This window comes from Daldinia decipiens (assembly GCF_022478715.1).
Source record: "Daldinia decipiens strain CBS 113046 unplaced genomic scaffold F4813scaffold_3, whole genome shotgun sequence".
Classification (NCBI taxonomy): Eukaryota; Fungi; Ascomycota; class Sordariomycetes; order Xylariales; family Hypoxylaceae; genus Daldinia; species Daldinia decipiens.
Genome location: NW_026054546.1, coordinates 390,681 through 416,350, shown reverse-complemented (window position 1 = coordinate 416,350; position 25,670 = coordinate 390,681). Strand labels below are relative to the sequence as shown.

The following is a 25,670-nucleotide window of genomic DNA, read 5'->3' as shown; positions in this document are numbered from 1 at the left end:
TCGAGATTAGCGCTTCTCCGTTGTTACAGATTCAGGCTAGTGCTGGCCGAGATTTGAACCTTCTAAATTATTCTTCTACGGAATACCAAGATCAGCTTAGCAATGTATTGTCACATTGTGAGTTTATTCCAAGGCTTCTCAATGGGGGGGCCCAATGTTTAAGATCAGGATTCGACCTTGGGCCTTGGGCCTTGGAATGGAAATTGAATAGAAGCCAGTACTATTTCTTCCCTGTAGGTATTTGCATGTACTTCGTTATGTACCTGTATGAAATCTCGATTACTTAATACGTATATTTCGTGCGCGCTTTCCTAAGAGATACCCAATCAGACAGTCTGGGTAGGGTAATCTCCTGTTAGGTAAGTACCTCCACAAAACAAGTGTAAAAATCCCAAGTGCACTTCCGATGTTCCCCCTTTCTTCAACCGATCAGCTATCATTGGCTCACGTCTAAACTTACCACAACATTGTCACCTTCACCCTGTTGAATTGAATCTCCTTACCAGGCTCTACATACCTCCCAGCCGTATCCTGTCTCTCTTTCTACCACATACACATTGCTAGAGGTGGAAAGATAGAAGGTAGCTGAAGGTCTTCTGCCTTACTATTATTGTCGCTCGTTTAATTCTTTATTAATATTACATAACTACCTTAACCTAGGTATCTTACAAAATACCTTACGCTTGTTTGTACGAACTTTGGTGAAAGCATCTTCGGCCAGTTTCCTTTGATCGTTCCTCGCCACGGATCAACTCACCCTTTTCCTATATTCACCAATTTTCGCTTCCATCGTCATCAATAGTGTCTTCTGTACTACAAAACATACCTACAAAACATACCTAGGTAGCTGCAGAAGATTATCTGAGCCGTAGATGTCTTACTAGCGCTCGGGCTTCCGCACCGGGCACCACCCCCTGATCCCTGGTCTATCTACATAGCATGTGTATGTAGTTAGCTACGAACGATATTACTATCCTTCAACCCCCTATCGAAATTTCCCGCCCCCCTGGTCGAACCCCATACCGCTATCCCGCCTATTTTCGTTTCGGCCGCTTCAACTCTTCTTCATCTGTGTCCAGAAATTCGGTTCATGTTATGCGCCTTGTCGTTGACACCATTTTTATGGTGAAATCTCTGTAAATACTTTATCACCTTCGAATGGTGTTGTCTCAATGTCGAACCAGATTGCCGGTCCCTCGAATTGGCCCTGGTTCTGGTTCCGGACAACCATCCGATCCTTCCTGTATCTCGCCTGCCGATAAGTTGGTTGTAAGGCCGGTAGGATCTCGAATCGCATATATAAAAAATACAAGTCGACACTTGTTCCAGCGTAACACTCCGAATCCTACTAGATTAGCTGTCGCGTCGCATTGGGCGGCATCTTCTAAGAAGAATGTCGTTGAATGGGCTAGACGATGCTAAGGTTATAGAAGCCCACGAAGTCGCTACCACTGAACCTGGCGGATGGTATGAAACTTTTCTTTTTCTTTTTTCTTTCTCTTGAGCCAAAGTATTCCTCATGTGGTAAATGAGGCGTGATCTACGTCGCTATTCTTACCGCAATGTTGTCTTTTTTTATTTTTCTCTCTCCCCATCCCGAATTGTTTGTTTGTCTTTTAGCTTGCGCCGCTGACCTGGGTCTGGTCCAACTAACACAGGTTCCTTCTCAAATACGCCAATCGCGACGAAATCGAGCTTCTTGACCGTGGGAGTGGTGGCATCGTTGATGTTCGTGGTGCAATCGCAAAATACGAAGAGGCCTCGCCATTGTACGGCTTCCTTAAGTATAGGCGGAGGAGTGTCTTATTAAAATACCAACCTGAGGATTGCTCGAGACTTGTCCAAGGTGAGCTATTCAGCTAATCATATTATACACCTATTGTCTAGTCATTTGCAATATATCTCTAGAAATAGAAGACTAAGCAGGATAAATTGCTAATTCGATTTGAATTGCCATGTATAGCTCGTGCAGCAGTACATTTCAATGCTATCTGTGAGCGGTTTGCGCCGTACGATGTCACTTTCGAAATTTCGGTAGCCAAAGATCTGAAAGATAGTAAGCTTTCTGCAGCTTGTTCGCTGCATACCGCGTCCGGATCGGCATCCTCATCCTCGAGTTCATTACGACGGCGGAGATTGAATGAGATTGCTGAGGAAGAGGAAGAAGAAGAAAGGGAGAGAAAAAGGCAGTCGACGGTTAAGGAGGAAGATAAACGCGCATCATCTGTGTACTCGGTACCCGCTCACTCACCGCCTATAGAACGCCCTACCGTACTCGATAGTCAACAGATCTCCGCCCCGCAAGAAACCAGCTTTGCCTCAACAGCCAACGTCCCGGAATTTACAGGAGCTGACAGACCGTCATCCCCTACACAGTCCGAAAGTGCTCCACGTCTATCCTCCCAATCTACGCGCCCTGATTTATACGGCTACGCGACATACGCATATGGTAAACCAAAAGTGAAGCTCGGCCCCCGACCATCTCTAGATACAAACAAGAGGCCTTCAACGGCCGAAAACTTTCGACCCACTGCAGCCTTGCCGGCAGGATTTAAGCTATTCTCCAAGGGGACTAAGAAGGGGCAATCTCAAGATATGGAACGGGTCGAGAAGACGGAAGAAGCTGAAGGGGTTGCTTTGGATACCGCCCTCGCGCCATCTAATCTTATCCCTGAGGTCCCACAAGGCACTGGCCTTCAACTGCCCCCGCGACCCGCAACGAGTTCGGGAGCTTCTATTAAATCAACCACTCAATCTCTAGCGCCTCCACCAACAAAGGAGGTGAAAATCACACCTGAGAAAGCACGACTTATGAAGGCCATGAAGCTGAGGGAAAAGAAAAAGATGATGAGTACTACAACGTCAGAGCAGACAACACCGTTAGATAATACACCTCCAGGCGAGGAGAAAGAAAGATGCGATACCGAGTCCAAAGATTCTCTACGAATCAAGGGCGACACTAGTCACCGTGCCGTATCCAACACAGATTCTGGTATTGCCATTGACCCACCCACCCCGATGACGATCAATACAGAGGATACATCCGACTCCCGCCCAAATTCTCCGACGGGTGCAACATCATCTGAAATAGGGGCATCCACGAAAGCATCCTCCCTTTCCGAGTCGACTGATGAAACTGTCCAGGCCTCGAAAGACATAAGGAAAGAGGCTGAAGAGGTTGCGCCCAGAGGTCTTCCAGGAATGGAAGACAGTCCAGAACAGACTGAGACGAACATAGATGCTTTAGACGCGAAGAATACTGAAGTTTGTCAGGAATCTCAAGAGAGTCCAGACCATCCTACACAAACAACAGAGCATTCGATCCCCAGTTCGGTCGAGGCGGATGGTCGTACTGATATCATCTCGCCGCCCAATTCAAAGGGTAACGAGCAACCCCCGAGCGAAGAGGGCACGCCCAAATCACCTTTGAGATTGCCCGTTTCGAGATTCTCTTCCAACGAACCGCAAACTCGAGCTGAGCAGAGATCGCCAACAACTTCCCGTCTAAAATCAAAATTCTCTATACCAGATATATCTCTTCCCGCAGAGCCCGTTCCCGCTCTACCGAACACATCCGTAGAACACCGTGAGCAGACCGGAGGCGAATCATTCCCGAAGGCTGCCTCAGAGATCACGGTCCCCCCGAAACTAGCTAAGCGTATGACCGTCGTCGGAACTATTCGAACTGACTTGACGAAGACCACGCCTCACTCTGAAACCTCCGATCCTCTTCTTGACGATGCTTTGATGGAGGAGCTACAGTCAGCGACTTTACAGGAAGCTAAACCTATGCTCGTGTCTAAGTCGCCCATTACTCCCGTTTTCCCCCATCCCAGTTCCGTCAGACCAGGACCGCCACTATCACGTGCAGTTTCAAATCCGATGCGTGGGCCTCTCCTGGCACCTAGTGATGTATCTCAGAGCAGCGCCAGAAGTGTATCGGCGGGTGGTGCAGCTCTCCTACATAATATTACCCGACAGTCATCAAATGCTGGTTTGCAAGCTAAGAAGAACAATCTCGGCTCGAGCATTTCGCAGAGAATCAAAGCCTTAGAAAAGCTGTCGGGCCCTGGTGGGCCAGAAGAAGTTCGTCCAAAAACCGCAGCACCATCTTCGGCTTTCTTTAGTGTTCGTAGGCAGAGCATTAGAGAACCACCGAGATCTCCTTCCGTGATGGACCATGTCGCTTCTCCAGAGCAGCATACTCTCACGGCTGAACAATCTCAGGAAAGACCTAAGCTTTCTGGCGCGGAGAGGCGTGAGAGGTCTCGCTCGGTGGCTAGTCGATTATCTATGTTTGAAATGCCAACGCAGATATCACCTTATGGGCGGCCCGAATCGATCCAAGTCACTGCAAGAATCGTCCGCGATCCTAGCCAAAGTTTACCGAGGAAACCTGAAGTAAATGCAAGCCCTAGTGACTATCCCCAGCTCGAATTAAAGCAGTCACCACTCACTGTAGACCTACAAAGACAGGAATTACCTCAACCTATTCCTGAGCCAGTGCCAACCCCATTAGTACAGGTGTCTAAGGAGACAATTCAAGAGAGACGGGATAAAAAGCCAACCCCTGATGATGGTGAGAAGAAGCATCGGCGCTCTTCTTTGAGCATAGTCAAAGACTTTATCAAAGACCGCCGAACATCAACTGCCAGCAAATCGACTGATAATTTAGCAATAATGTCTCCGAACGGATCAAAGTCTCCAAGTAGACCACCGTCAACCCATCAGAGCAATGGCGGTTTCGCGCGACGTTTGTCAATTTCAAGCCATCGTTCATCTTTCAGCCGCGAGCGGGAGAACTCAACGTCGACGCCTATCGGGTCGCCCGCCGTCCTGAGTGATTGTGGTTCTGGAGATGATGACAAGAAGAGCGATAAAAAGTCCGAGACACGAGCGTCTCGATTCATGAGGCGCTTGTCGAACTCTCTTAATGGAAACAAGAAAGTTACCAGCCCGCATATTTCCCCTACTGTCGCCGAGGAAGATGCGGATCAGCTTGTCACTCCTACAACTGATGTCTCTCCGTCTTCTCAAGCAGTTGTGGTGTATATGGGAGACGTGAATGTGCAGTTTCCGGACAACTTGCTATGGAAGCGCCGCAGCATGTCCCTAGACACTCAAGGATTTTTATTCTTGAGTGCTATACAAGGCGCCGCGACGGGTGGAAAGGATAAGGCTATTGCTGTTGGTGCTAAGCGTTATCATTTGAGCGACTTCCGCGCGCCGCCCTACATCCCCGACGTCGAGATCCAGGAACTCCCCAACAGCGTTGTCTTGGATCTCGTGGAAGGCTCTTGTCTGCAGATCGCCTGCGAAGACCGAGCCGGTCAGTTAAATATATTACATGGTAAGTGACGCAAGCTCTTTAATCTACCCTCATTTCTAGCTAGCTTGTTTACTAACATAACACATAGCTCTCCAAGACGCACACCAAAGCCACAGCTCCTTTAGACAGTAAACTCTTCGAGGTCCTCCTATTATCCCGAGTGGCCTGCTTCCGAATGGCGAAAATTTCCTTGATTACGACAGATACCCGAACCTCTTTTCATCATTGTGCCAATAAGACGCATTCTCTGCATTTCCTTTTGTACCCTCAGATTCATACAGTCCAACGACTCTTTTCATTCCGACAGGCAACTGTCACCTCTATTTCCATTTTCTATGGAGTCAGCCCAGCTTAGAATGTGGACATACGCCTGTTTAGTATGTTCCTGTGGGACCTTGTACTTTTGTACTTTCTCTTCTGCCTTGCCTCTACGAGGACTGATGTGTTTTATTGCATCGCTAACAGCGGAAATGTGTTGATACTTACTATTCTACAGTCTCAAAACTAAGGGGGGCTTCGTGGAAACCGGTGGGCAAGAGACTGTGTAGAACGAGTTGGTATCTAGACTTCTGTACATAGCAACAACATTGGCGTGCGTTACAAAAGCCCGCAATGTATCTATTATTAAAAATTAAGTATGAATGTCATATAATGTAAAATCCCCCCAATTAATTCACGTCGTGTCTAGCACGATGTTGCATTGAGTTCAGAAATGATATTACAACATCAAGAGGGTTATCTCTGTAATGTTTGGTGAATAAAGGAGTTGGCAGCCTGTTTGAGGGGTGGAAAAAAAATAAGACTAAGAACAAGGCATTGTGATTTTGATACTACTCTTTGTCTACGATAGTCCCGACAAGGAAGCAGTATTAACAAAGTAATATAACGGCATAACAAGTTATTATTGGAATGTTTTGCAGGATAGGTATTTAGCCAAAGATGCGGTGGTCTTCATGTGATAGACGATAGACGTAAAAACCAGCACTTATCAAAACATAACATCAAGATTCATAAAAATCAAGTCACAACTCCAAGATAGATTAGGTACTTTTAAGCCTTTGGTAAGAAACCATGGATCGTCCTACCTCCCCTAAGCCTCGTCTCAAGGGCATCTTAAAGACGCTATCGATCGACGTCAAGCTACCATCCCCCAGCAAAGTCACGTTCGACAGCGTGGCCCACGACATCCAGACGGGAGACGAGGTGCCGCCGAGCCCGCGAACGCGCGAGCAGTTCTACGGGCCGGAGAGAATGAGCAGGAGGAAGGCTAGGGCGGAGAAGAAGGCCAAGGACAGGGAGATCAGGGCGAGGCTGGTGGCAAAAAAGGCATACAAGAAAGTTGCGGAGGCTGCGGCGGCGGCGGCGGCGGCGGCGGCGGCGGCGGAGGAGGAGCGGAAACGAGTACGGGAGATGAGGGAAAAGATTGCGGAGATGGATCGCGTGGTTGAGGAGGCTCGTGCTAAGGTTGAGAAGTATGGTAAGAAGGTGGGATTTGGCTTGGATGAGGGGTGGTATTCGAATATGATACGGTGCATGCAGGCTGTCTATTGTTAGGGGCTGCAGAGAGTTGTGGATGCTTGGAAGATCCTGTTGGGGGTAAGCTGCTGCTGATATTTTCCTTGGTCGTCTACTGCGTTGTTTTGTCATGTAGAACAATGCTTTCTGTTATGTTTAGAATCTTGTTTTGGATAGCTATTAACTAGTTATGAGCTTGGTAATGTTTATGTACGTGTTTAATCCTATATAACTATCGAGTCTCCATCGTCTCTTTCTGACTATATATCTGACTTCGTCGAGTGGCCCACGGTGCATATCGTATAACATAGATTCGGCTCGAGTGGTGTGTTCTTAGGTCTTTGTACTTTTAGTGACTGGCCACACCCCGGATGGCTAGACAGATAGTTTAGATATATTCGTAATCATATCATCGATACTTTCATCTTTGCGAATCGTTAATTCCTTACGATGGCCGGTAATAACCCCCGTGAGCACCATCCGCAGTTCTGTCCGGTCGTCGTTCCACGATGATGTACTCCATCTTAATCTTGACTGGTAGGGGATGATCCCCGAAGCGTCTCTTTGCCGTTCTTCCAAGTCCAGCACTGGACGGGATCCTTCTCCTGGTCTACTTTGCTTTCCAAAAATTCGCACCAAATTTTTGATTGATTTTTAGCAAGCGTCTGTTCCTCGTGGAATTTCACGAAATCAGTCGGGTTGTTGAAAAGGTTGGTTTGGGTTATGCGGAAGCACCAGAATAACATGTATGTCGTGTGCCTTTCGAAGTTATGCTCTACCTGCTGTGTGTTTTGGTCGCTGCTAGGAATGGCGTCTTTGCATAACCAAGTTCTTTGATATGCTTTGTTTCTCAGCATGGCGGGATAGAACGGGGACAGCAAGGAGTTAAACCCAGACAGGCGTGCGAGGAAATAGTCTGCTTCGCGGACGCCCTCGTCGTCCAGAGTCGGTGATAACCTAGAACCAAACGCCATACTACCTGACATGGAACTCTCCAAGGCGAGTATGGCAGAGTGCATAAGCCGGTCGATGGTTTCTGTGTTGCCCTGTATCGCCTCGAACAGGATGAACAAAATGCTGACGATCAGGATCGTTCGTGGCGTAATAGACGAGCCCTCAAGCAGCATCCGCTTTCGAAACTTTGAGATGGCCGCGGTATAAGACTGGAGTGCGTCTCTATGATATCTAGTATTGACAGGGTTGAGAGAATCTGCTGGGACCATCCAAAGGGACTTCGCCCCTGGTTGCCTCAGACGATAAATCTGGCCCTTTATTGCGCGGCACAGCGCACCGGTACCCAGGACGCAATCCCGTACGCATTCATCTCTGAGGCTCTCGCGAAGCACAGTCCGAGCCCAGAAATTCCTATAACCGTTCTGAGAGAGATTGCGCACGACGACGTTGCGGAATATGTCGAAGTATAAGACCTCATACCCTTCAAAATCATGTGAACGAATCACCGGGGCCAACTGCGAACCGGCGTCGCCGCTATCAGACACCAGTAGGATGCCATCTTGAGCCTTGCCATCTTGAGTCTTGCCATGGTCGTATCTGCAAAACAGCCGACTTTTCTGACAACGAGCACAGGCCGGCCGACCTTCATCGCATTTGATCCTCCGGGACTTACACGTAGCACAGCCTTTTGCCCATGTTAACGAAGTAGGTCTTTATGATAGACAGGAGAGTCAAAGTAGACTTATGAGACGATACCTACCTGAGCGGACTTTAGGCTTGCGAGCTCGTATGCGAGGTACGGACGCGGCCGTCATATTCGCAGATACGTAGTCGACAACAATGGCGGCGCCAAGCCTTCGAAAGTGGTCACTGAGACGCCGATGTAGAGGGTATCCAATAATGATATGCTATGTAATTCAATAGATTGACGGAGTTACCCGGAAGTCTATCCGCCTTATCCGCCTTATTCTGACCAAGGCCGGCATGACGCGGATCTACGCAGAAGTAGAAGTAGCACTTATGCTTACACCGGGCAAGCGTCTCAGTCCGTACTGGCGCCCTAGACAGACGTAATCGACCAGACAGCTATTACTAGTGAACAGTTACCTAGTGGAAAGGGCGTGGGTAAGAAGAAGTGGTTGGATGTATTAGTTAGAATAAGTTGAGGTCCTGCGCCGCAATGGGAAAACCCTTGGCATTCCTTTAAATAGGCAGTATTCTTCACTCATGCGGCGTAGCGTAACATCGGCGCGCTGCGAGATGGGTAGGGCTGAACCAATATAAATGAATGCATATATCTAAGGTACATACATATATTTATTCTTGGCTCTGTTATAGAATGACTGACCAAGTATCATTGCAATATGTCCTTATAATAAGAACTTCTATCTCGTGTAGTTAACTAAACGATGATAACATATGTAGTTTCTTGTCTTAGTTAGTGGTGATCGAAACACCGGACTAACAAGTTCTAAAAACGCTCGTGGGGTCATTTTTCTTCTTCCTCGAGGCATGTATTACATTACATCTCTATTATAACTTAGTATAGTATCCGTAGAATGTCTTACGACTAAGACAGCAATGAAGGATAATAGACATATTATGTGTATTGGCCTCAGCAAATATACTAATACACCAAGAAAGATGCGCGCAGCCTCTGGCATATATCTCTCATAATATGTGAAAGTAAGAGAATCATCTTGTATTTAATCCTTAGAATTATATAGTGATAGATCACGGAGCCACGCCCAAGTTCCCTGGTCCATATGCCTACAGGGTTCACATTACGCCGGTTGACACAATTAGAAAATATGTTAGCCCTGGCTATCAATCCGAATGCTATATCCAGCATCATATAAAGCCTTTTGTTAGGTCTACTCAAGATTACCTATTCTGAGACATTATAGACAGAGAGGGGCTAGATGGATATCTAGGGACCCAGGCGGATAGGTTCGTAACTCTTTAAGCGGTGACATAATAGTTCTCATAATGATGGACTCTAATCATGACGTCTCCTTATAAGTGATGACTCTCGAGTTTTCCGTGGCAGCACAAACCCCACAAATTGTATGAAATCGAGGCGAAACCCGAACCGAGAATACGATTTGTGGACAATTCCTAGGATCTGACCGCACTTTGAAGTTACATGCGGGTTAGCTATCTAGGTAAGCGGCCAGGCACTGCGGAATGATGTGTAAAAGGATGTGTAAAAGGATGTGTAAAAGGATGTGTAAAAGGATGTTGCATTGGTAAAGATTCTTGTACTCCACTTCTAACTGGTGGAAATCCTATAATAGCAATAAATTCGGGCTATTGTGGCAGTCCGCAGGGGTGCCGTGCCCTCAAGTCTAGTCTAGTCAGCATGCAATGCAACGCCGTGCAACTTTCCTAACTAAGGAATTGTTTGCGTTGCTTCTTATCGTGCTGTCGTATTTGGCGAACTCGACTGGGTAGCGCACGCAAGCTGACGTGCTAGAAGATGGTCCCTGGGTTAGTGTACTTGGTTAAGCCCTCAGCTCCCGTCGATCCGGATCTTCATGGATCTTCATAGCATATAATTCCCAACCTTGGCACTTTGCTATCCGTTTTCTTGGTATCGCATAGTCTTTTAGCCAGGGACATGAAGCTAAATTGGTTGTCGATTGGCCTCTTGGCCGCCCTGTCTCGGGATGCCGGGGCATTGCAAATAAAGCGTGAGGTGCCTCGGGATCAGCTTCAATATGGTGTCCACTACTTCGATCAGAAGGTCAATCACTTCCCCGACAATGAGCTGTTCTCCAAGTCCAATCTGAGCCGTGGCACCTTTAAGCAGCGATATTACTTTGACAGCTCTTACTATAAGCCTGGTTAGTTTACACCATGTCCCATGCTTGATATAACAATGTTAACCTCTTTACAGGCGGGCCTGTCTACTTGTACATCTCAGGAGAGACCAGCGGTCCGAGTAGATTCTCAAATCTACAGACTGGAATTATTCAAATTTTGATGCAAGCTACAAATGGCTTAGGTACGTCTCGTATAGAAGAACAGAGATAAGATGCAGACGAGAATAGAACTAGTACTAACGAGGTTTGAAGGTGTTATTCTTGAGAACCGTTACTATGGAGCTTCTTACCCCTTCAAGACCAGCACCACGGATGAGCTACTCTTCCTCACTACAAACCAAACTATAGCTGACAACGCCCACTTTGCTCAAAATGCTGTCTTCCCCGGTGTTAATGGAAGCCTCACTGCACCTAACACACCGTGGATAGTGTACGGCGGTAGCTTGGCAGGAGCGCAGACGGCTGCATCGATTAAGGTGTATGGAGACATCCTCTACGGCGGAATTGCCTCTTCAGCCCCGATTAAGGTGAGTGTGGGCTATCCTGAATGGTACAATCCCATCCAGAAATACGCTCCTCAGGATTGTGTCACACGAATCAATCAGATCGTGGACAACTTCGACCTCCTTGTGGCTAAGAACCATACCAAAGCAATCAAGCAGTTCAAGGCTCTCTTTGGTCTCGAATCTCTAACGGACCACCGAGATTTTGCGTCGGCTATTGCAGTGAGTTCCCTTCTCTTACCTCGTAACTAAGAAAACCCAGCCCCAAGCATGGGGCTTTCATCTCCTACTTTGACTAGCTACTAACTCGTATATAGGACCCTATAGGAAATCCTGGATTCTACCACTCAAACACGTGGCAGGAGTTGAATTGGAATTCCACTTACGGATCGAGAGACTTCTTCTACTTTTGCGGCAACGTCTCTGATATCGATGCCCCGGAAGAGATCACTCAAGTGGACAATATATTGGCGAACTACACCAATGGTGAACCCTGGACGTAAGATTCCCTATATACCACTTTCCTGTCGAGCTGTCTACTACATTCCACTTAAGAACTGGAAAAAAGCATATTACTTTCTATCCATCGTGCTAGTAGCTAATAATTCCCTCCCTTTATAGCGGTCTGGGTAATTATGCCAATTACGTGAAGCGTTATACCCTCCCACTGTGTCCTTCAGGAGACTATAATAGCAATGATTGCTGGGTGAGTAGTCATTCCATCCCCTCTTCTACGCTAGCTACCCAGAATATCAACTCACTCGTAATTAATTCTCGCTATAGGGAACTCAAAATGCATCGGCATGGGCTAGTATAGAAAACACTTCTACACGCTCGTATCTTTACACAAGCTGTATAGAGCAGGTGAGGATGCCGCTACATACCATTTGATTCCCAAGCGCGAACCAGAAACTAACAAACCAAGGGTGCATACATTGCAGCACCAAAAGAGGGACCGGCTTTGTTGTCTCGAGTAGTAGATACCGACTACGAACAACAGTGGTGCCGCTGGGCATTTGCGCCGGGGAAATACAATTCAATCCCGTCCACTCCAGACGTGGATGCATACAACGACTTCGGCGCATTCAACTTCACAGCCGACCGACTAGCATTCATCGACGGGGACCAGGACGTGTGGAACGACCTGTGCTACCACTCCAACTTCGCGCCCGCGCGTACGTCGTCTGACCTACACCCGGAGTTACTGATCACCGGGGCGGGTCACCATTGGGACTCGTACGGCATCCTGGATGTAGAAGCCGAGCCGCAGTTCATCCGAGAGGCGCATAAGTGGGAGATCAAGACGGTGAAGAAGTGGCTTGGCGACTTTGACGACTGGAGGCAGTCGAAGAAAAGCTGTATAGGATGATACTTGGAGTATCGTAGCATGGATGGCTTACGCGAATAATTAGATATTTAAAAGCATGTGTTTTAGATAATAGTCATCATACTTAATGCATACCTCTATTGGAGATATGGCCCTCGGGTATTAATCATTGATGCTCGCTTCGTATTATGTGGTTTGGTGAGAAATATCTGAGAAATATCTAGGTTACGTAGTAAGAAGATCAAACGTAATGTTACAAAAGGCTCGAACAATGATGCTGCTGTAAAAGGTGAAAGACCTTACGTAATAATGCTGCTCCTTGACTTCCTCCATTAGTTAACGCTAAGTAGGTCTCCACATACATAGTGTACGTCCGTGAAATGATTGGATGATTGGATGAATTCTCTGTAAAACACTATCTGAAATATAAAGCTATTTTTCTTGCTCGGTCTTCAACGGGGCGCATGGCCTAATGGTAAGGCGTCAGATTTCGGTTCTACGACGACCTCTGAAGATTGCAGGTTCGATCCCTGCTGTGCTCGAATTTTCAAGCCATCTCTTCAACCCAGAGTCCACTCTGGGGTTTGATTTTTTGCATTTTTCTTACCTTTGGTCTGGAGTATATATAATTCTATATATAATTATCCTATAATATTATTCCGTGGAATATCCTATTATGTTTTTCTTATTCTTATTACCCCAGAGGCATGTAGGTATTCATTCCTCTAGGTAAGATCTCGTCTAAGTGCCCCGCGTTGCCCTGTTATCTACTTGTACATACGTACTTGAAAAGGTACCGGTACGATGGCCGAGATCGGCCCACTAAAAAATTGCTTTGTGAGAATCGTGCCTTCCTGTAAAGAATGCCGTTTGAAGCCGTGAGCTAAGGCTTTTATTGCCGGGACCGACTTACAAAGGATATGTACAAACAACAACGGAGGATAAGTGCTTCCACTCCCACTCCTACTCCTACTCCCCTCGCATACATTCCGTTGGCAGGTACTACCTGTTTATGCCGGCAACCCTCTTACGTCGGCTAGACTTGTAGGACCAGCTGTCCACTCCTTTCGACTTTGGCAATTGGTCACGCGTAACTAAGTAAAGGAGTTGTATAAATCGCAACTTTCACTATGTCGGCTTCTTTGCCTGGAAGTCGGGAGCTGCCCGAATCGCAATATGACCTAACCACATATTGGGGCCGCGTCAAGCAGACGGCAACGATTACAGATCCGAGGTATGACTAGCTTCCAATCCTTTAATAGTGACTGTTCTTCTAACATGTATCCGTTTTTGATAGAACCCTCTTCGTTGGAAATCATGGTCTTGAACAAGCCAAAAAGCTGCTGGTCGCATATAAACAAGGCGATATCAAGGATATGACACCGGAATTATGGAAGGCGAAGCAGATCGTCGACTCTACACTACATCCTGGTACGATTGCATGATGAACTTGACGTGTTCCGTAGTTTCGAACTGCTGGGTTAATCGGGATCCCTAGAAACTGGAGAGCCAGTCCTCCTCCCCTTCCGGATGTCTTGCTTCGTGTTCTCGAATTTGATCGTTACAGCTGGAATGCTTACGCCGGGTTTAAAGGTATGCGCACCATTCTATACCACGACCTGAGCAGAAGCAGCTTAAAGAGATACTTACCTAAAACGCAATAATAGAACACCGGGACTGTTCTCTGGCAAATCACCAACCAGTCTCTTAATGTTGCTATCAACCACGCGAACGCAAACAAATCAAACCCGCTTTCCTACTCGAAAATCGCCCAATCGTACTTCCTTGCCGTCGGCGCATCTTGTTCCGTGGCAGTAGGTCTGAATTCGATTATCCCCCGTCTGAGGGGATTTTCGCCGTCGACGAAGCTCATCCTCGGCCGGCTCGTGCCCTTTGCAGCCGTGGCGTCCGCCGGTGCGCTAAACGTGTTCCTCATGCGCGGCGAGGAGATGCGCACGGGAATTGACGTGTTCCCCGTGCTCTCGGAGGCGGACAAGGCGCGGCTGGCGAAGGAGGGCAAAGCTGAAAATGACGTGCCGAGCCTGGGCAAGAGCAAGAAGGCGGCGACGCTGGCGGTCAGCGAGACGGCGCTCAGCCGCGTCTTCAATAGCAGCCCCATCATGGTCATCCCGCCGCTGATCCTTGTGCGCCTCCAGCGCACCGAGTGGCTCAAGAAGAACCCCCGCTACACACTGCCTCTCAACCTCGGCTTGATCCTCGGTATGAGTTGCCTCGCGCTGCCGTTTGCGTTGGCGGCGTTCCCGCAGCGCCAGAAGATTAGCGCGGAGAGCTTAGAGGAGGAGTTTCACGGCCGTGGAGGAGACGGGGGGATGGTCGTGTTTAATCGGGGAATCTAGACGGAATGCATCATTGTTCAACCACGTTAAGCGTTTCTAGAGCGAAACAAGTCGAGGGGCATTGCATTTGCTACTTGACACGGTCTCGATGATTTGGTCTAAGGGGAGAAGAGGACGTCAAACAAGTATCACATAATTCGATGGCATGGCATAGTACCTACCTATAAGACATTATGCCTCGTCATAGATGAGACGCATGGCGGCTCTGTCAGCGTCGCTAGACGCGGAGATAAGATGAAATAGAAACAGTTATTAAACCCTCTTATTAAATAGCTCGTAGCAATTGCCTCCTTCAGGATGCGAGAAGGAAATTGATTTCCGGGTCTCAGCTTCGATCGTCAAACTGTCTTGGCGTGCTTCTTGACGCGTGCCTGGGGTACATGTGACGAGTTGGGTAAGATTTGTCTATGGCCGGCAGGGTTTAGGAGGGGCAAGCATGCGCTGTTCGAACGCTGGGGGGGCTGTTCTCTTACATGTTGCCTAATAATATGAATCTAAATACGTATCCTTCCATTCCACGAGGAGTGCTTGCTTGCTACAGGGGCGAGCTAGAGATCCTTTTTAAGATCTGGCGGTCTGAGCGCGACCGACACAGCTGTGTAGGTAGATATTATTTTGGCTCTACAAAGGAATACATGCATAGCGAGGGAAGACGAAGGACCGTAGGTAGTGTAGATTGCGGAGATAAGGATTATGGGTTTGTTGTCATGTGTAGGGAATAGTATCCTATTTATTGCGCATAGAACGAAAATACGAAGTCTTCAATGGAGCCTCATGAAGGATTAACAAGGGCTGACGAGCGGCACTGCTGCCACTATACTAAATAAGTCTCGATAGTCATTTTACTACCTTGTCTGCTTGTAAAAGACACTTCGATTTTGAGATGCGAGACATAGTCGTCTTACTAAATGTAGGTAGGTATTCTATTCGGGTTGCCCGGCATGCGGTTAAAAGGCTCGTCTATGTATTCTGATGACGACAAAACGCATATGTAGAACTGGGTGCCTTTTTATAGGCCTATTTATCTGGCCAATACTGCTGGAGGACTAGGTACTTATGTAGGTTAGAAGTTGACTCGGTCTAGGTCCCGGTCTGAGAATTCTATATACCACCTAGGTACATAAAACTTTCCCTAGGTGCAGATATACATACCTATGTAGGTACCTAGATATATTATTGATGGTACGGCATTGAACACTTGTTCATAAATAATATCTCAAGACATGATAACCGCCTTAATGCTGGGCTAAAGGAACTACTTACATGGGAAGAGGCGCGAAATAACCCGTACTGTAGGAAGCGGACGACTTTTTGTCGGGAAGCGGATGACTTCATTAGGACGTGGGCATGCTCAACTGCGCAAAGGGATGCGTAAGAATTGTACATTAAACAGGTGCAAGGCAACGTAATAATTCCTCAAACCACTTAAATGTAAACCGGACTTTGCGAGTCATGTTATTACAGGGTTAAATACTTATAGTCTCGAAGCCGGACGACCTTATTATTTGAGTTGTCCTCGTCTTCTTTCTGTAGCGATAACTCAAAATTGTCCATCAAAAAGGCTTTGCTATTTTTGCACTAGGTTTTGGGAGCTGAAAACAAGTCGGGATTCAACATTTCTTTGGAATGTAATTGACGATTGTCAGTAGGTGTACATACATACACCTGGTGTAAGCCAGGCAAGCGGTGGGTTCATTTTAATTTAGTTTCTCGTCAGATGAAAACGTTGGCCCGTTGTCCCGACTCCCTTGGATTGCAGCGTGGTAACAGGGAAGGGTTGAGGTCCAGCCGGTGGACGAATAATATTTCCTTAGGTACTAAAGAAAAAGAAAACGGCCGTGGGAAAGACTTGTGATGCAAGGTGCTAATGAAATAGCAAAACTGGGCTTATTGAGTAACTACCTGGTATTGTTATGTAGGTATTGTTATAAGATACCTTCCACTTATTAGTAGACACACTACCTATCTACCTATGAAGAACTGGCCATCATCAAGCCAAATGCGCACGTCTCAAGTTGCCGGCTGATAATTGGAAGACTCGCGTCGTTCAAAAACAGCCATGGGCCGAATAACCCTAGACTGGGATTTGTGCTCAAGAATCATGGGATGCCACGCAGGCAAGGAAAAAAACCTCTCTGCTTACTTATTAGGGACGACTTGGGACGGGCAGAACGGGGACTTGTTCCTTCAAGTAGTCAAATAGTCATCAGCTAGGAAGCAAAGACGGGACCGGACCCATCGAAATCGATAAGGCTGCAAGTGAAATCGTGATAATACCTGGATACCAGTTGTGTTGTACTGAGGTGATGAGGTGAGGGGAAAAAGCTAATGCTGCAAGAGATGCAAGAGATGCATAGGCGACGCTAAAGAAGCAGACAAACTTGGGCGAACCAAATGTCCAGTACCAATAGTATGTGGCGATATTTGCCGCTTGCGCCTCGGGAGTGTGGTCGACGATGTCGTTTACAGCTGGGCAGAAAGGCTTAGGGGTCCTTTGACTGGACCCGATGGAATTTCTACATACATACATACATACATACATACATACCTACATAGTGAGATAGGCTGGTAGGTATCTGGGTATCTAAGGTAATGAGGTAGTATTCCCGAAGGGGTTCCACTGACCAGCCAATCCAGCGCAATCACTTCCTGTGTAGGAAATGGTCTACTTTAAAAGGAAGAGAAGAAATCGGGATACGAGCGAAACGAATTAAGAAGAAAAAACTTGTCGAGATCAACTGTTTCCCCTTCCCCATCTTGATAAGCAGCTGATGTTTGATGCTTGATGCTAGGTATCATGATATATATATGGCTGGCTATTGTTGTCGTACATATGTGTAAGTCAAAGTAAAAGGTTGCCGTCTCGACGGGTCTCGACGGGGAAGAAATCAGCGATAGCAAATACCCTGGAGATACATACCTACCTACCTAATATCCGTTGCCCATGACACCTGATACCTGATTTCAATGTTCAGGTACATCGGGTATGTACATAGGTATCCTTGAATGTAAGATAATGTTGTTTTTAACCATGTAGGTTAATGCCCTCTTAAGTAAGTTAGCATTCGGCCGTCGGAGGCGATGGGAAGACAAAAACAGTGAAACTTATAAAATATATACTGTAGAACTGTAGAAACTCCACGGTTGTTGCCTTCGGAATCTGAGAAAATCAATCTTTGGCTCCTCCCCCATACCGTGCGGGGAGGGTTTATTAATCTATTATTATTGGGGTATCTTTAGTACCTTGAACTATATAAAAAAAAAAAAGTACATGCAGTATATTTACATATCATACAGGTACTTGAATTAGATAAAAGGTACTTAATATCATCTATCGACGCTATGGGTTTAAGGTGTAATGATAGCGTGGTAATAAGTAATTCCTGGGGCGAATTAGCAGATGAAAAAGACCCACCGATTACTTCATTCTCACCATAGAGCCAAACAGAGTGGGCGAAGTCCGAAACAAGAGGCAGAACCCGTGAATCCGCCATGTACCTAAAACTACCTCCTAGGTAACACCTAACTTCCAATGTATCTCCATGTACATATTCCATTTGTCTGTGCATCTGTCAACCACAGGCCAGTATCTGCCCTGTATTTGCCCTGTATCTGCTGTATCACACAGCCTGGTGCGTTATGAGAGAACCCACGAGTAAATCATTACAACCACCTCATCCTGCATTGCGGCAACGCAAGACTTCGTTCACATTCACAATTCACACTCGAGATTGGATTCCTCTCTTCCTTTCTTTTTTGCTTTGAATTGCCTCGAAGCACCAAGAGTGTTATTGCTTATTCTTGCTTGTCTCCTAGAGGTAGACAAGTATACATTTTCGGCCGTTGTTTTTAATGCTGTCGTCAACACGAAGACTATGCCCTACTTCAACCGCCTGTAACGAGTACCTTCGTCACGGGCACGTCTTGTCCTTCCACCTTCGAGGGCCAAACCGTCAATAGTACTCGATCGAACAATCATCTTCAACCGATTCAATAATAATATTAAGGCATTGATCACGTGTAAATCTACACATTGTCAACAAACAAGACGATACGACGACAGAACGACAGAACGACAGGAGCCCTCTTACACTAACACAGCTTTGCACTTCAACTTTACAATTTACGATCAACCATATTATCCTCGGCTACCGAAGCCCCGACCTTCGAACCCTCTATGCCACAGGCCAAAAACAAACAACTGAGGAGGAAATAGAAGAAGAAAAGGAAAATAAAGATCACCGGGGAAATATTCATAATTAATTATTCGCTTTGGAATTGCAAGTTCTGGCCTACCTAACATCACAGTCACCATAGTTGGATTTCTTTAGTTCGTACCCACCTGGCTCTGGCTCTATATCTTAGCAAGTTGCTTAGCAGGTTAGGTACCTAAACGGAGGTACTCAATCGCCTATTGGTGCTGCCAACTCAGCCTACAAACCTTGGAATTTGAGCGCAGCGGTTGCCATTCCCTTCGCGATTAAACTGGTCTATTACTGGTCTATTACTAGCCTATTACTGGCCACTGTCAAGAGCGTCCGCACTCTTTTCGGTAAGGATCTAAATCCTAGGCCCAACGTCGCCTAAGTTACAGCGCCGAACAAGTGCCTTTTAACCTAAAGGACCCTTAAGGGCAGCGCAATTAGCCCCGAACAGCCACGAACAGCGCGACATCAGTAACCTACCTAGGTAACCTAGGAAAAAGTAACCTGCACTGGCCCCCCGGTACGTGTTGTACTCTTGGGAAGTGCACACGAAACAATTCCCAACCATCCCAATCCTAGAACTCTCTCCACGGCATCTTTTCACCTCTTCTCACAATTTATTGACATTTGAATAAAATGTCAACGCCGACTACTGCAACGGCTACACTCCCTCCCCATTATCGTCACCATCATCACTCAACCCATCACTATCCGCCCTATTCAAATTTACAGGGCGGTGGTTCTTCGTATAGATCAGTTGCTGGTGCTACTTCTGCTACTTCTGCAAACCCTATCCTCCCCACCCCGGCTTCGACTGCCTCGACAGCGACCGTCTCTAATCGACACCACGCCGCTTCTTCGGCATCTTCGTATACTACTAGTACATCCTACGCCACGAGTCAAACAATTCAACCCTCTACAAATGGGGTAACCGCATCAGTAGCCACTGCGAGATCAACCAAAGATTCCTCGAGAACCAATTCTACTCCTAGATTAGATTCAAGTCACGCCAATATGCCTCCCTCGGTCGCCTCCGCCGCCTCCGTAGCCCAGTCCTTCCCCGATAGTCAACCGAGAAAACGTCGTCGTTCCAAGGAACCGGATTGGAAGAGTTTCTATAAAAACGGCTTGCCTAAAGAAGTTATTGTCATACACGACACCCCCGAGCCGGAGGAACAAAAATATTCGGTCGCTACTGTGTCACGGACATACGCGAATGGTGTTGGGAACGACGCTACCCCTCGTCATACAGCCAAGAGACGAAGAAAGGACGATGTTATTCAAAATGATGACTTGTACGAACCAAGCGTAAATGGTTCTTACCAACAAACCTCTACTAGTGGTTCTACTTCCACCGATCGCACGACGTCGGCCCACAACACTACAGCTGCTACCTCGCTCGGGTCTTTGTCCTCGAATAGCCAATATGACTACGAGAGTCATAATACTGGTCAGAAGAGGAAGAGGACCAGGCAACAGATTGCCCAAGAAGCAAAGAGAAGGGAAGTCGAAGTTCTCGGTGATGCTTTCGTCACGTACCGCCCTCCCCAGAAGCCTGTCAAGAAAGCTGGTGATGTGACTGTTAGGGTTGTTAATGATGTGAGCGGTCCCGTCCTTGCATCTGTGCGTACTGATAATTAACTTTGACGTTTTAGCGTTCCCACCAAAGCGGTGCTAGAGTCGACGACGACGACGGTCATTACATCGTTGTTCCAGATGCCGACCTCACATCACAATGTGCGTTCCTAGCTCCTCCTCCTCCTCCTCCTCCTCCCCATCTCGTTGCTCATCTAATATATTATCAGATCAAATGGTAAAACTGTTGGGACAAGGTACTTTCGGCAAAGTTGTTCAGGCCCGCGACCGGAGACGAAACAAGCTGGTTGCAATCAAAATCATCCGAGCCGTGCAGAAGTATCGGGACGCTTCCAGAATTGAGCTACGCGTGCTTCAAACTTTGAAGGCCAACGACGAGGAGAACCGAAACCGATGTATACACCTTCGAGACTGCTTTGACTACCGCGGGCACATCTGTATCGTAATGGACCTACTCGGCTCCAGTGTATTCGACTTCCTCAAGAGCAACAACTTTGTCCCTTTCCCCAATAGCCAGATTCAAAGCTTTGCTCGACAACTATTCACAAGCGTCGCTTGTAAGCAATCATACCTTCGCGGCACCATTTTACTCTTACTGATTGGTCCCAGTTCTCCACGATCTAAACCTAATCCACACTGATTTGAAGCCGGAGAATATCCTCCTTTGTGATAGCGCTTATCAGACGTTCACTTACAATCGTAGGATACCTTCCTCATCAGCTGGTGTGAGCCGACAGGCTACTCAGCGCAAGGTCCTCCTTGACACTGAGATTCGGCTCATCGATTTTGGGTCCGCAACCTTCCAGGATGAGTATCATTCATCTGTTGTTTCGACCAGGCACTACCGCGCACCTGAGATCATACTTGGGTTAGGCTGGTCTTTCCCCTGCGACATATGGAGTATTGGGTGTATATTGGTGGAATTTTTTACCGGCGATGCTCTCTTCCAGACGCACGATAATCTCGAGCACTTGGCCATGATGGAGAATGTTTGTGATAGTCGCATAGACAGTCACCTCGTACAAGCTGTCAATAAGATGGCTACACGAAGCACGGGCAACGCCGCATCCAAGTACGTTTATCCTCTTCACCCCATTTGTGTACAGCTTCACTAATCCAGATGACAGATATTTCAAGCGATTAAGATTGGACTACCCTACCGCAGAAACTACACGAGCGTCTAGGCGCTTCGTGAAGAATATGAAACGGTTAAGTGTAAGACTCAGTTACTAACCCATTGTCCTCCTACTTCAGTTGCTGACACGTATTTAGGATATCATACCGGCCTCCAGTCCATTTCTCAGATCCTTCTTGGATCTTCTGCAGAAGATTTTCGTCTATGATCCGGCGAAACGAATCACAGCTCGGCAAGCTCTCGAGCACGAGTGGTTCCGAGAGCCAGCCATTCCAGATGATGGTACTGAGGCGGCGAAGATTAGGTTAGAGCGTATGAGGGAGCACGAGTACCACCCGGCTCGAGGTCCGGCTGCGGGCTAATGGTAATGGGATAACGATTCCTCTATATTCCGATGATACGGCAGTGATACCAAGGCGAACCTGTATATTTGGGGTGGATTTAGGCCTAGCATACAGACAGACATTGCAGTTACAACTCGCAATTGCCTTTGCTTAGGCAATGGTTGGGGGAGGCTAGGGCGTTCTGGCCAGCATTTTAAAATGTGCTAATAGTTTTCATGGCATTGAGCATACGTTACATTAAAAAAATAGTCTATAGCCTCTACGCCGCCGTAGACGGGACGACTTTTGGGACGTTTTCTCAAATATAGAACCCAACTCTAGGGAGCATCTTATGCTACGGAAGACGCGATATTTCCCGCATTTCCGCACTTCCGCATAGTCGCCGAACGTGAGCCTCGGAGCGTGAGCCTCGGACATAGGCAATTGAAAGAGAATACAAAGTCACCTTAGCTGTTATTGGCTTGGCAGGATAGTACTACTGTGAGTCTACTCGCTCAAAGCCCCTAACCCTTTGACGGAAACTAAAGGCAGCGTCATAAGTTTCTTTGAACATTGTGTCGATCCAAGTCGAGCGGCGACTAGAATAATGTCTTTGTCCTACGAACGAGTAGTCACCGACTTTTTAACGGTTAAGGAACAAAAAAAGTGCTTATTTATGGTAAATCAATGGCCCTGCTGCAAAACTACTCGAGAGTTCGCGTAGATGTTGCCTGTTTTCGATATGATTAGGGACAATGCTCGAAAATCTGAAGTACATAGCATTAACGCTTCGCGGTCAATTTACACAACAACAACCATTGGTTCCTTACTTACTACTATACTGCTGCTAGTCACAGAAAGTTATCTGAACTATCAGACCAAATAGACGAAATCAGAAATATTAAGATTAAGATCACTACTTGGGATACTATAGATACATAGATAAACAGCACGAATGAGTATCGATCTTCACCATCCGTCCAGCGAGAACGTTACTCGCCTTACAAAGCTCCTATCTCGACGACCCGAGTATGGAGTTGCTATTCCGTCGAGGAGATGGCTGAACAGGCAGGAGGAGAAAATCAAAAATCTTCCGGACGAATTGCTTCATCATTCGGGCTTATTAAAGCGTCTCTTCATAAAAATCACCGAAAAGGTGAACCCAGACGCAATAGACCCGAGGGCAGTGCTGTGTAAGACACATTCTGTTCTCAACCCCTGGCTTATCCGTCGCTTTTTCTTAGCCGTCGCTTACGAGGTAACGGTTCATACGGACGTGCTACGCTCGTGGAAGGGCAAGACCAATCACCCAATTCTCGCTGCCTTCGTAGGACGAGTGGACTCCATTGCTGCCCTGTGGACAGATGCAGACTTATACCGCGAGTGCTATGGAACACCACCCTTTGAGAGCCACATGATCTTTGTTCAGTCTGGTTGCGAGGCTTGTATTCTAAGTGCTATGGGTGCCAATGCCCGTGTGCTTGCCGACTTGCGGACCACCCTTATTGACCGAGCCGAGAGACGTTCATCACGCTCATCACGCTCACCAGGTTCATCGCGTTCATCACGTTCAGCTAAGCGGCGGACTAGGGAACCAAAACTTAGACGCTATGTCGACGAATGGATCAATCTACTCACGGAGGAGAGGGCAGCGCAATGCATAGCTATGAGCGATAGCGTACTCGAAGAGCTCAGGAAAGTCCGTCCTCAACTTAAAGAGTGGCGACTTCAACGGAGAAAAGAACTTAGTAAAAGCAATGCAGCTTATACCGAATTAAGAAAGACCAGCGATGGTGGAACAGAGTTGAGGTACGTTGCAGAAAACAAGCACTATACGAGGAGGACGAAGAAGGGGATTCCCGTAGCTGTAGCCGATCTAGAGGGCGCGGAAGATCAGAGGAGGGCTGCGATGTATAGCTTAAAAGACAATGTGAAAAGTGTCTACAGGCCTGACAGTCTGAGCCCCTATTCGGAGTTTGGGGAACCGACAATTGCAGGTGATCCTTTGCCATCTATTGATGAGGAGCATGATTTGTCGGATGGCTACGAGGATCCAGAAGACCCGGACGATCTGGACGATCTGAATGACTTGGGAGACCACCCAGACCTCGATCGAGATTTTGAAGCAGAAGAAAGAAGTAGGCTAAAGGTAACGCAGTGGTACAGTTCTCAGGTATTAAAATCGGATCTGACGCCGGACGACACCAAGTCGGTCTTATCCATGGCCCATCCTGCATTTCGACCTCCAGGAGATTTCAGTCATATGTCAGCTGCCCCTTCTCCCCTCAATATGAGGAGGCATCGCTCGCGTAGTGCGCCGCCAATCCACCCTACCGCTACCGACAGCGTCTGGACTGACGTTACGGTGTACACCGCGGACAATCTGAGGGACGCGCCGCCTATGCCCGAGATCCCCTCGCAGTATAGGCGTAATAATACCAACCGCAACAATGACAGCGACCGTCCTTCAAGGGCTCGCTCGCCAACCCGTCGGCCTGCTACCGCGTTTGGTCATCGCCCGAACCAAAACCCTAGACAATCCACAAGCTCGTCGGTGTATTCCTCCGACCAACGAGCGGAAGGAGGGAGTTTGTTGAGAAGATTTCTGACTGGCGAGTCTGAGGTTGCGAGGGGCACCCGCCCGAGGAATAATACCACGGGGAACAGGGATACGCAGGGATACACGGCTATCCTGCCGCATCAGAGCCACTTCTCGACCTCGGTGCCCGACTTACCTTCTCCCCGGGGCGATAGCCACGATCGCGATAGTAGTCATAGTCGCAGCAACGAGCGTGGCCAAAACCATGACCGCCATCGCCACCATCGCAGCCATACTCGTGACCGCGGCAGCAGCCATAGTCATAGTCACAGTCACAGCCACAGACATAGCCGCGCTCGTAGCCATAGCGAAACTGCCAGGAGCCAGAGCTCGTCAAGGACCCGTGCGGCGCCCCCCTCGGAGCACGAGGAGCGCGTCTGGAAGGATAGCTGGGGCATCCGCGCTGAGGACGAGGACGACGGCCTGGCGCCCGAAGACTCGCACAGCGTTGCGTTTTGGCGGGAGCCGAGATGAGATGAGATGGGATGATTTCGGTAAGCTGTTCTGGCTGTATTGCTGCTATAGTGATAGAATAGAATGGGACGGGGACGCTATATACCTAGTAGAACATTTCGTTGTCGTCGTGGGATATCCAAGGTCGTTGCGCTATATATATATATATACATGTGTGTGTGTGTGTGTGTGTGTGTTGGACGGCCTGGGTCTTGCGGACCGAGATGGTTTACTAGATGGCGTTTCCTGGTACTCGCTTGCTTGTAGAGTTGCCTTGGTACACGGATAGTGTAATGTAGTATAATAAAATAAAATAAAATAAAATAAAATAACATGTTAAACTATTGTTAAACTGTGGCTTTTTGAAGTAGTGAAGTTGTGATTGTGATCTAGTTGTATCTGTATAAGAATAGCAGTCTTAGACTGGTGTCTTCGGATAATGGTCAAGTCAGTTGAACATGACCAAGAAGAGGTATGGTTTCACTACCAAGAACAACGGAGATCGGTAGTGCCGCACGAGAATACCTTGGATAAAGAGCTTATGGGCGT

General features: G+C 47.4%; 6 protein-coding genes and 1 non-coding gene across 7 annotated transcripts; 6 read left to right on the top strand and 1 right to left on the bottom strand.

Moving 5' to 3' along the window:
- Positions 1 to 6,400: 6,400 nt before the first annotated feature.
- Positions 6,401 to 6,883, top strand: F4813DRAFT_385337 (uncharacterized protein; the record flags this gene model as incomplete). The annotated part of the gene is made up of 1 exon (XM_049246236.1): positions 6,401 to 6,883. One exon carries the CDS (start codon positions 6,401 to 6,403, stop codon positions 6,881 to 6,883), a length of 483 nt encoding a protein of 160 aa, XP_049103623.1.
- A 72-nt stretch (positions 6,884 to 6,955) lies between these two features.
- Positions 6,956 to 8,960, bottom strand: F4813DRAFT_345223 (uncharacterized protein). Its single transcript, XM_049241745.1, has 2 exons — positions 8,559 to 8,960; positions 6,956 to 8,483 (listed from the first exon to the last, which is right to left on the bottom strand). The coding sequence occupies exons 1-2, from the start codon at positions 8,611 to 8,613 to the stop codon at positions 7,369 to 7,371; spliced, it is 1,170 nt and encodes a 389-aa protein (XP_049103622.1). The 5' UTR covers positions 8,614 to 8,960; the 3' UTR covers positions 6,956 to 7,368.
- Positions 8,961 to 10,418: 1,458 nt separating this feature from the next.
- On the top strand, positions 10,419 to 12,495 carry F4813DRAFT_385335 (peptidase S28; the record flags this gene model as incomplete). Its single annotated transcript, XM_049246235.1, has 7 exons — positions 10,419 to 10,644; positions 10,698 to 10,805; positions 10,876 to 11,348; positions 11,444 to 11,625; positions 11,748 to 11,832; positions 11,910 to 11,990; positions 12,052 to 12,495. 7 exons carry the CDS (start codon positions 10,419 to 10,421, stop codon positions 12,493 to 12,495), a joined length of 1,599 nt encoding a protein of 532 aa, XP_049103621.1.
- A 416-nt stretch (positions 12,496 to 12,911) lies between these two features.
- Positions 12,912 to 12,995, top strand: F4813DRAFT_t25. The gene has a single exon. It is a non-coding gene; the product is annotated as a tRNA-Arg (tRNA).
- Positions 12,996 to 13,344: 349 nt separating this feature from the next.
- On the top strand, positions 13,345 to 15,047 carry F4813DRAFT_167879 (Tricarboxylate/iron carrier). Its single transcript, XM_049239152.1, has 4 exons — positions 13,345 to 13,687; positions 13,751 to 13,884; positions 13,952 to 14,046; positions 14,121 to 15,047. Exons 1-4 carry the CDS (start codon positions 13,584 to 13,586, stop codon positions 14,808 to 14,810), a joined length of 1,023 nt encoding a protein of 340 aa, XP_049103620.1. The 5' UTR covers positions 13,345 to 13,583; the 3' UTR covers positions 14,811 to 15,047.
- A 4,604-nt stretch (positions 15,048 to 19,651) lies between these two features.
- Positions 19,652 to 22,108, top strand: F4813DRAFT_385333 (kinase-like domain-containing protein; the record flags this gene model as incomplete). The annotated part of the gene is made up of 6 exons (XM_049246234.1): positions 19,652 to 20,614; positions 20,671 to 20,752; positions 20,821 to 21,168; positions 21,221 to 21,683; positions 21,739 to 21,826; positions 21,884 to 22,108. 6 exons carry the CDS (start codon positions 19,652 to 19,654, stop codon positions 22,106 to 22,108), a joined length of 2,169 nt encoding a protein of 722 aa, XP_049103619.1.
- A 658-nt stretch (positions 22,109 to 22,766) lies between these two features.
- Positions 22,767 to 25,181, top strand: F4813DRAFT_167814 (uncharacterized protein). The gene has a single exon (XM_049239151.1). The coding sequence runs from the start codon at positions 23,025 to 23,027 to the stop codon at positions 25,140 to 25,142; it is 2,118 nt and encodes a 705-aa protein (XP_049103618.1). The 5' UTR covers positions 22,767 to 23,024; the 3' UTR covers positions 25,143 to 25,181.
- Positions 25,182 to 25,670: the final 489 nt, after the last annotated feature.

What these genes read in the sequence shown, in the direction of transcription:
- F4813DRAFT_167879 (XM_049239152.1), top strand. Translation starts at nt 13,584, where the DNA reads ATGTCGGCTTCTTTGCCTGGAAGTCGGGAGCTGCCCGAATCGCAATAT. An exon ending in GCAACGATTACAGATCCGAG is followed by an intron (nt 13,688 to 13,750) that starts GTATGACTAGCT and finishes CGTTTTTGATAG; the next exon opens with AACCCTCTTCGTTGGAAATC. An exon ending in TGCTTACGCCGGGTTTAAAG is followed by an intron (nt 14,047 to 14,120) that starts GTATGCGCACCA and finishes ACGCAATAATAG; the next exon opens with AACACCGGGACTGTTCTCTG.
- F4813DRAFT_167814 (XM_049239151.1), top strand. Translation starts at nt 23,025, where the DNA reads ATGAGTATCGATCTTCACCATCCGTCCAGCGAGAACGTTACTCGCCTT.
- F4813DRAFT_345223 (XM_049241745.1), bottom strand. Translation starts at nt 8,613, where the DNA reads ATGACGGCCGCGTCCGTACCTCGCATACGAGCTCGCAAGCCTAAAGTC. An exon ending in CAAGCCTAAAGTCCGCTCAG is followed by an intron (nt 8,484 to 8,558) that starts GTAGGTATCGTC and finishes CATGGGCAAAAG; the next exon opens with GCTGTGCTACGTGTAAGTCC.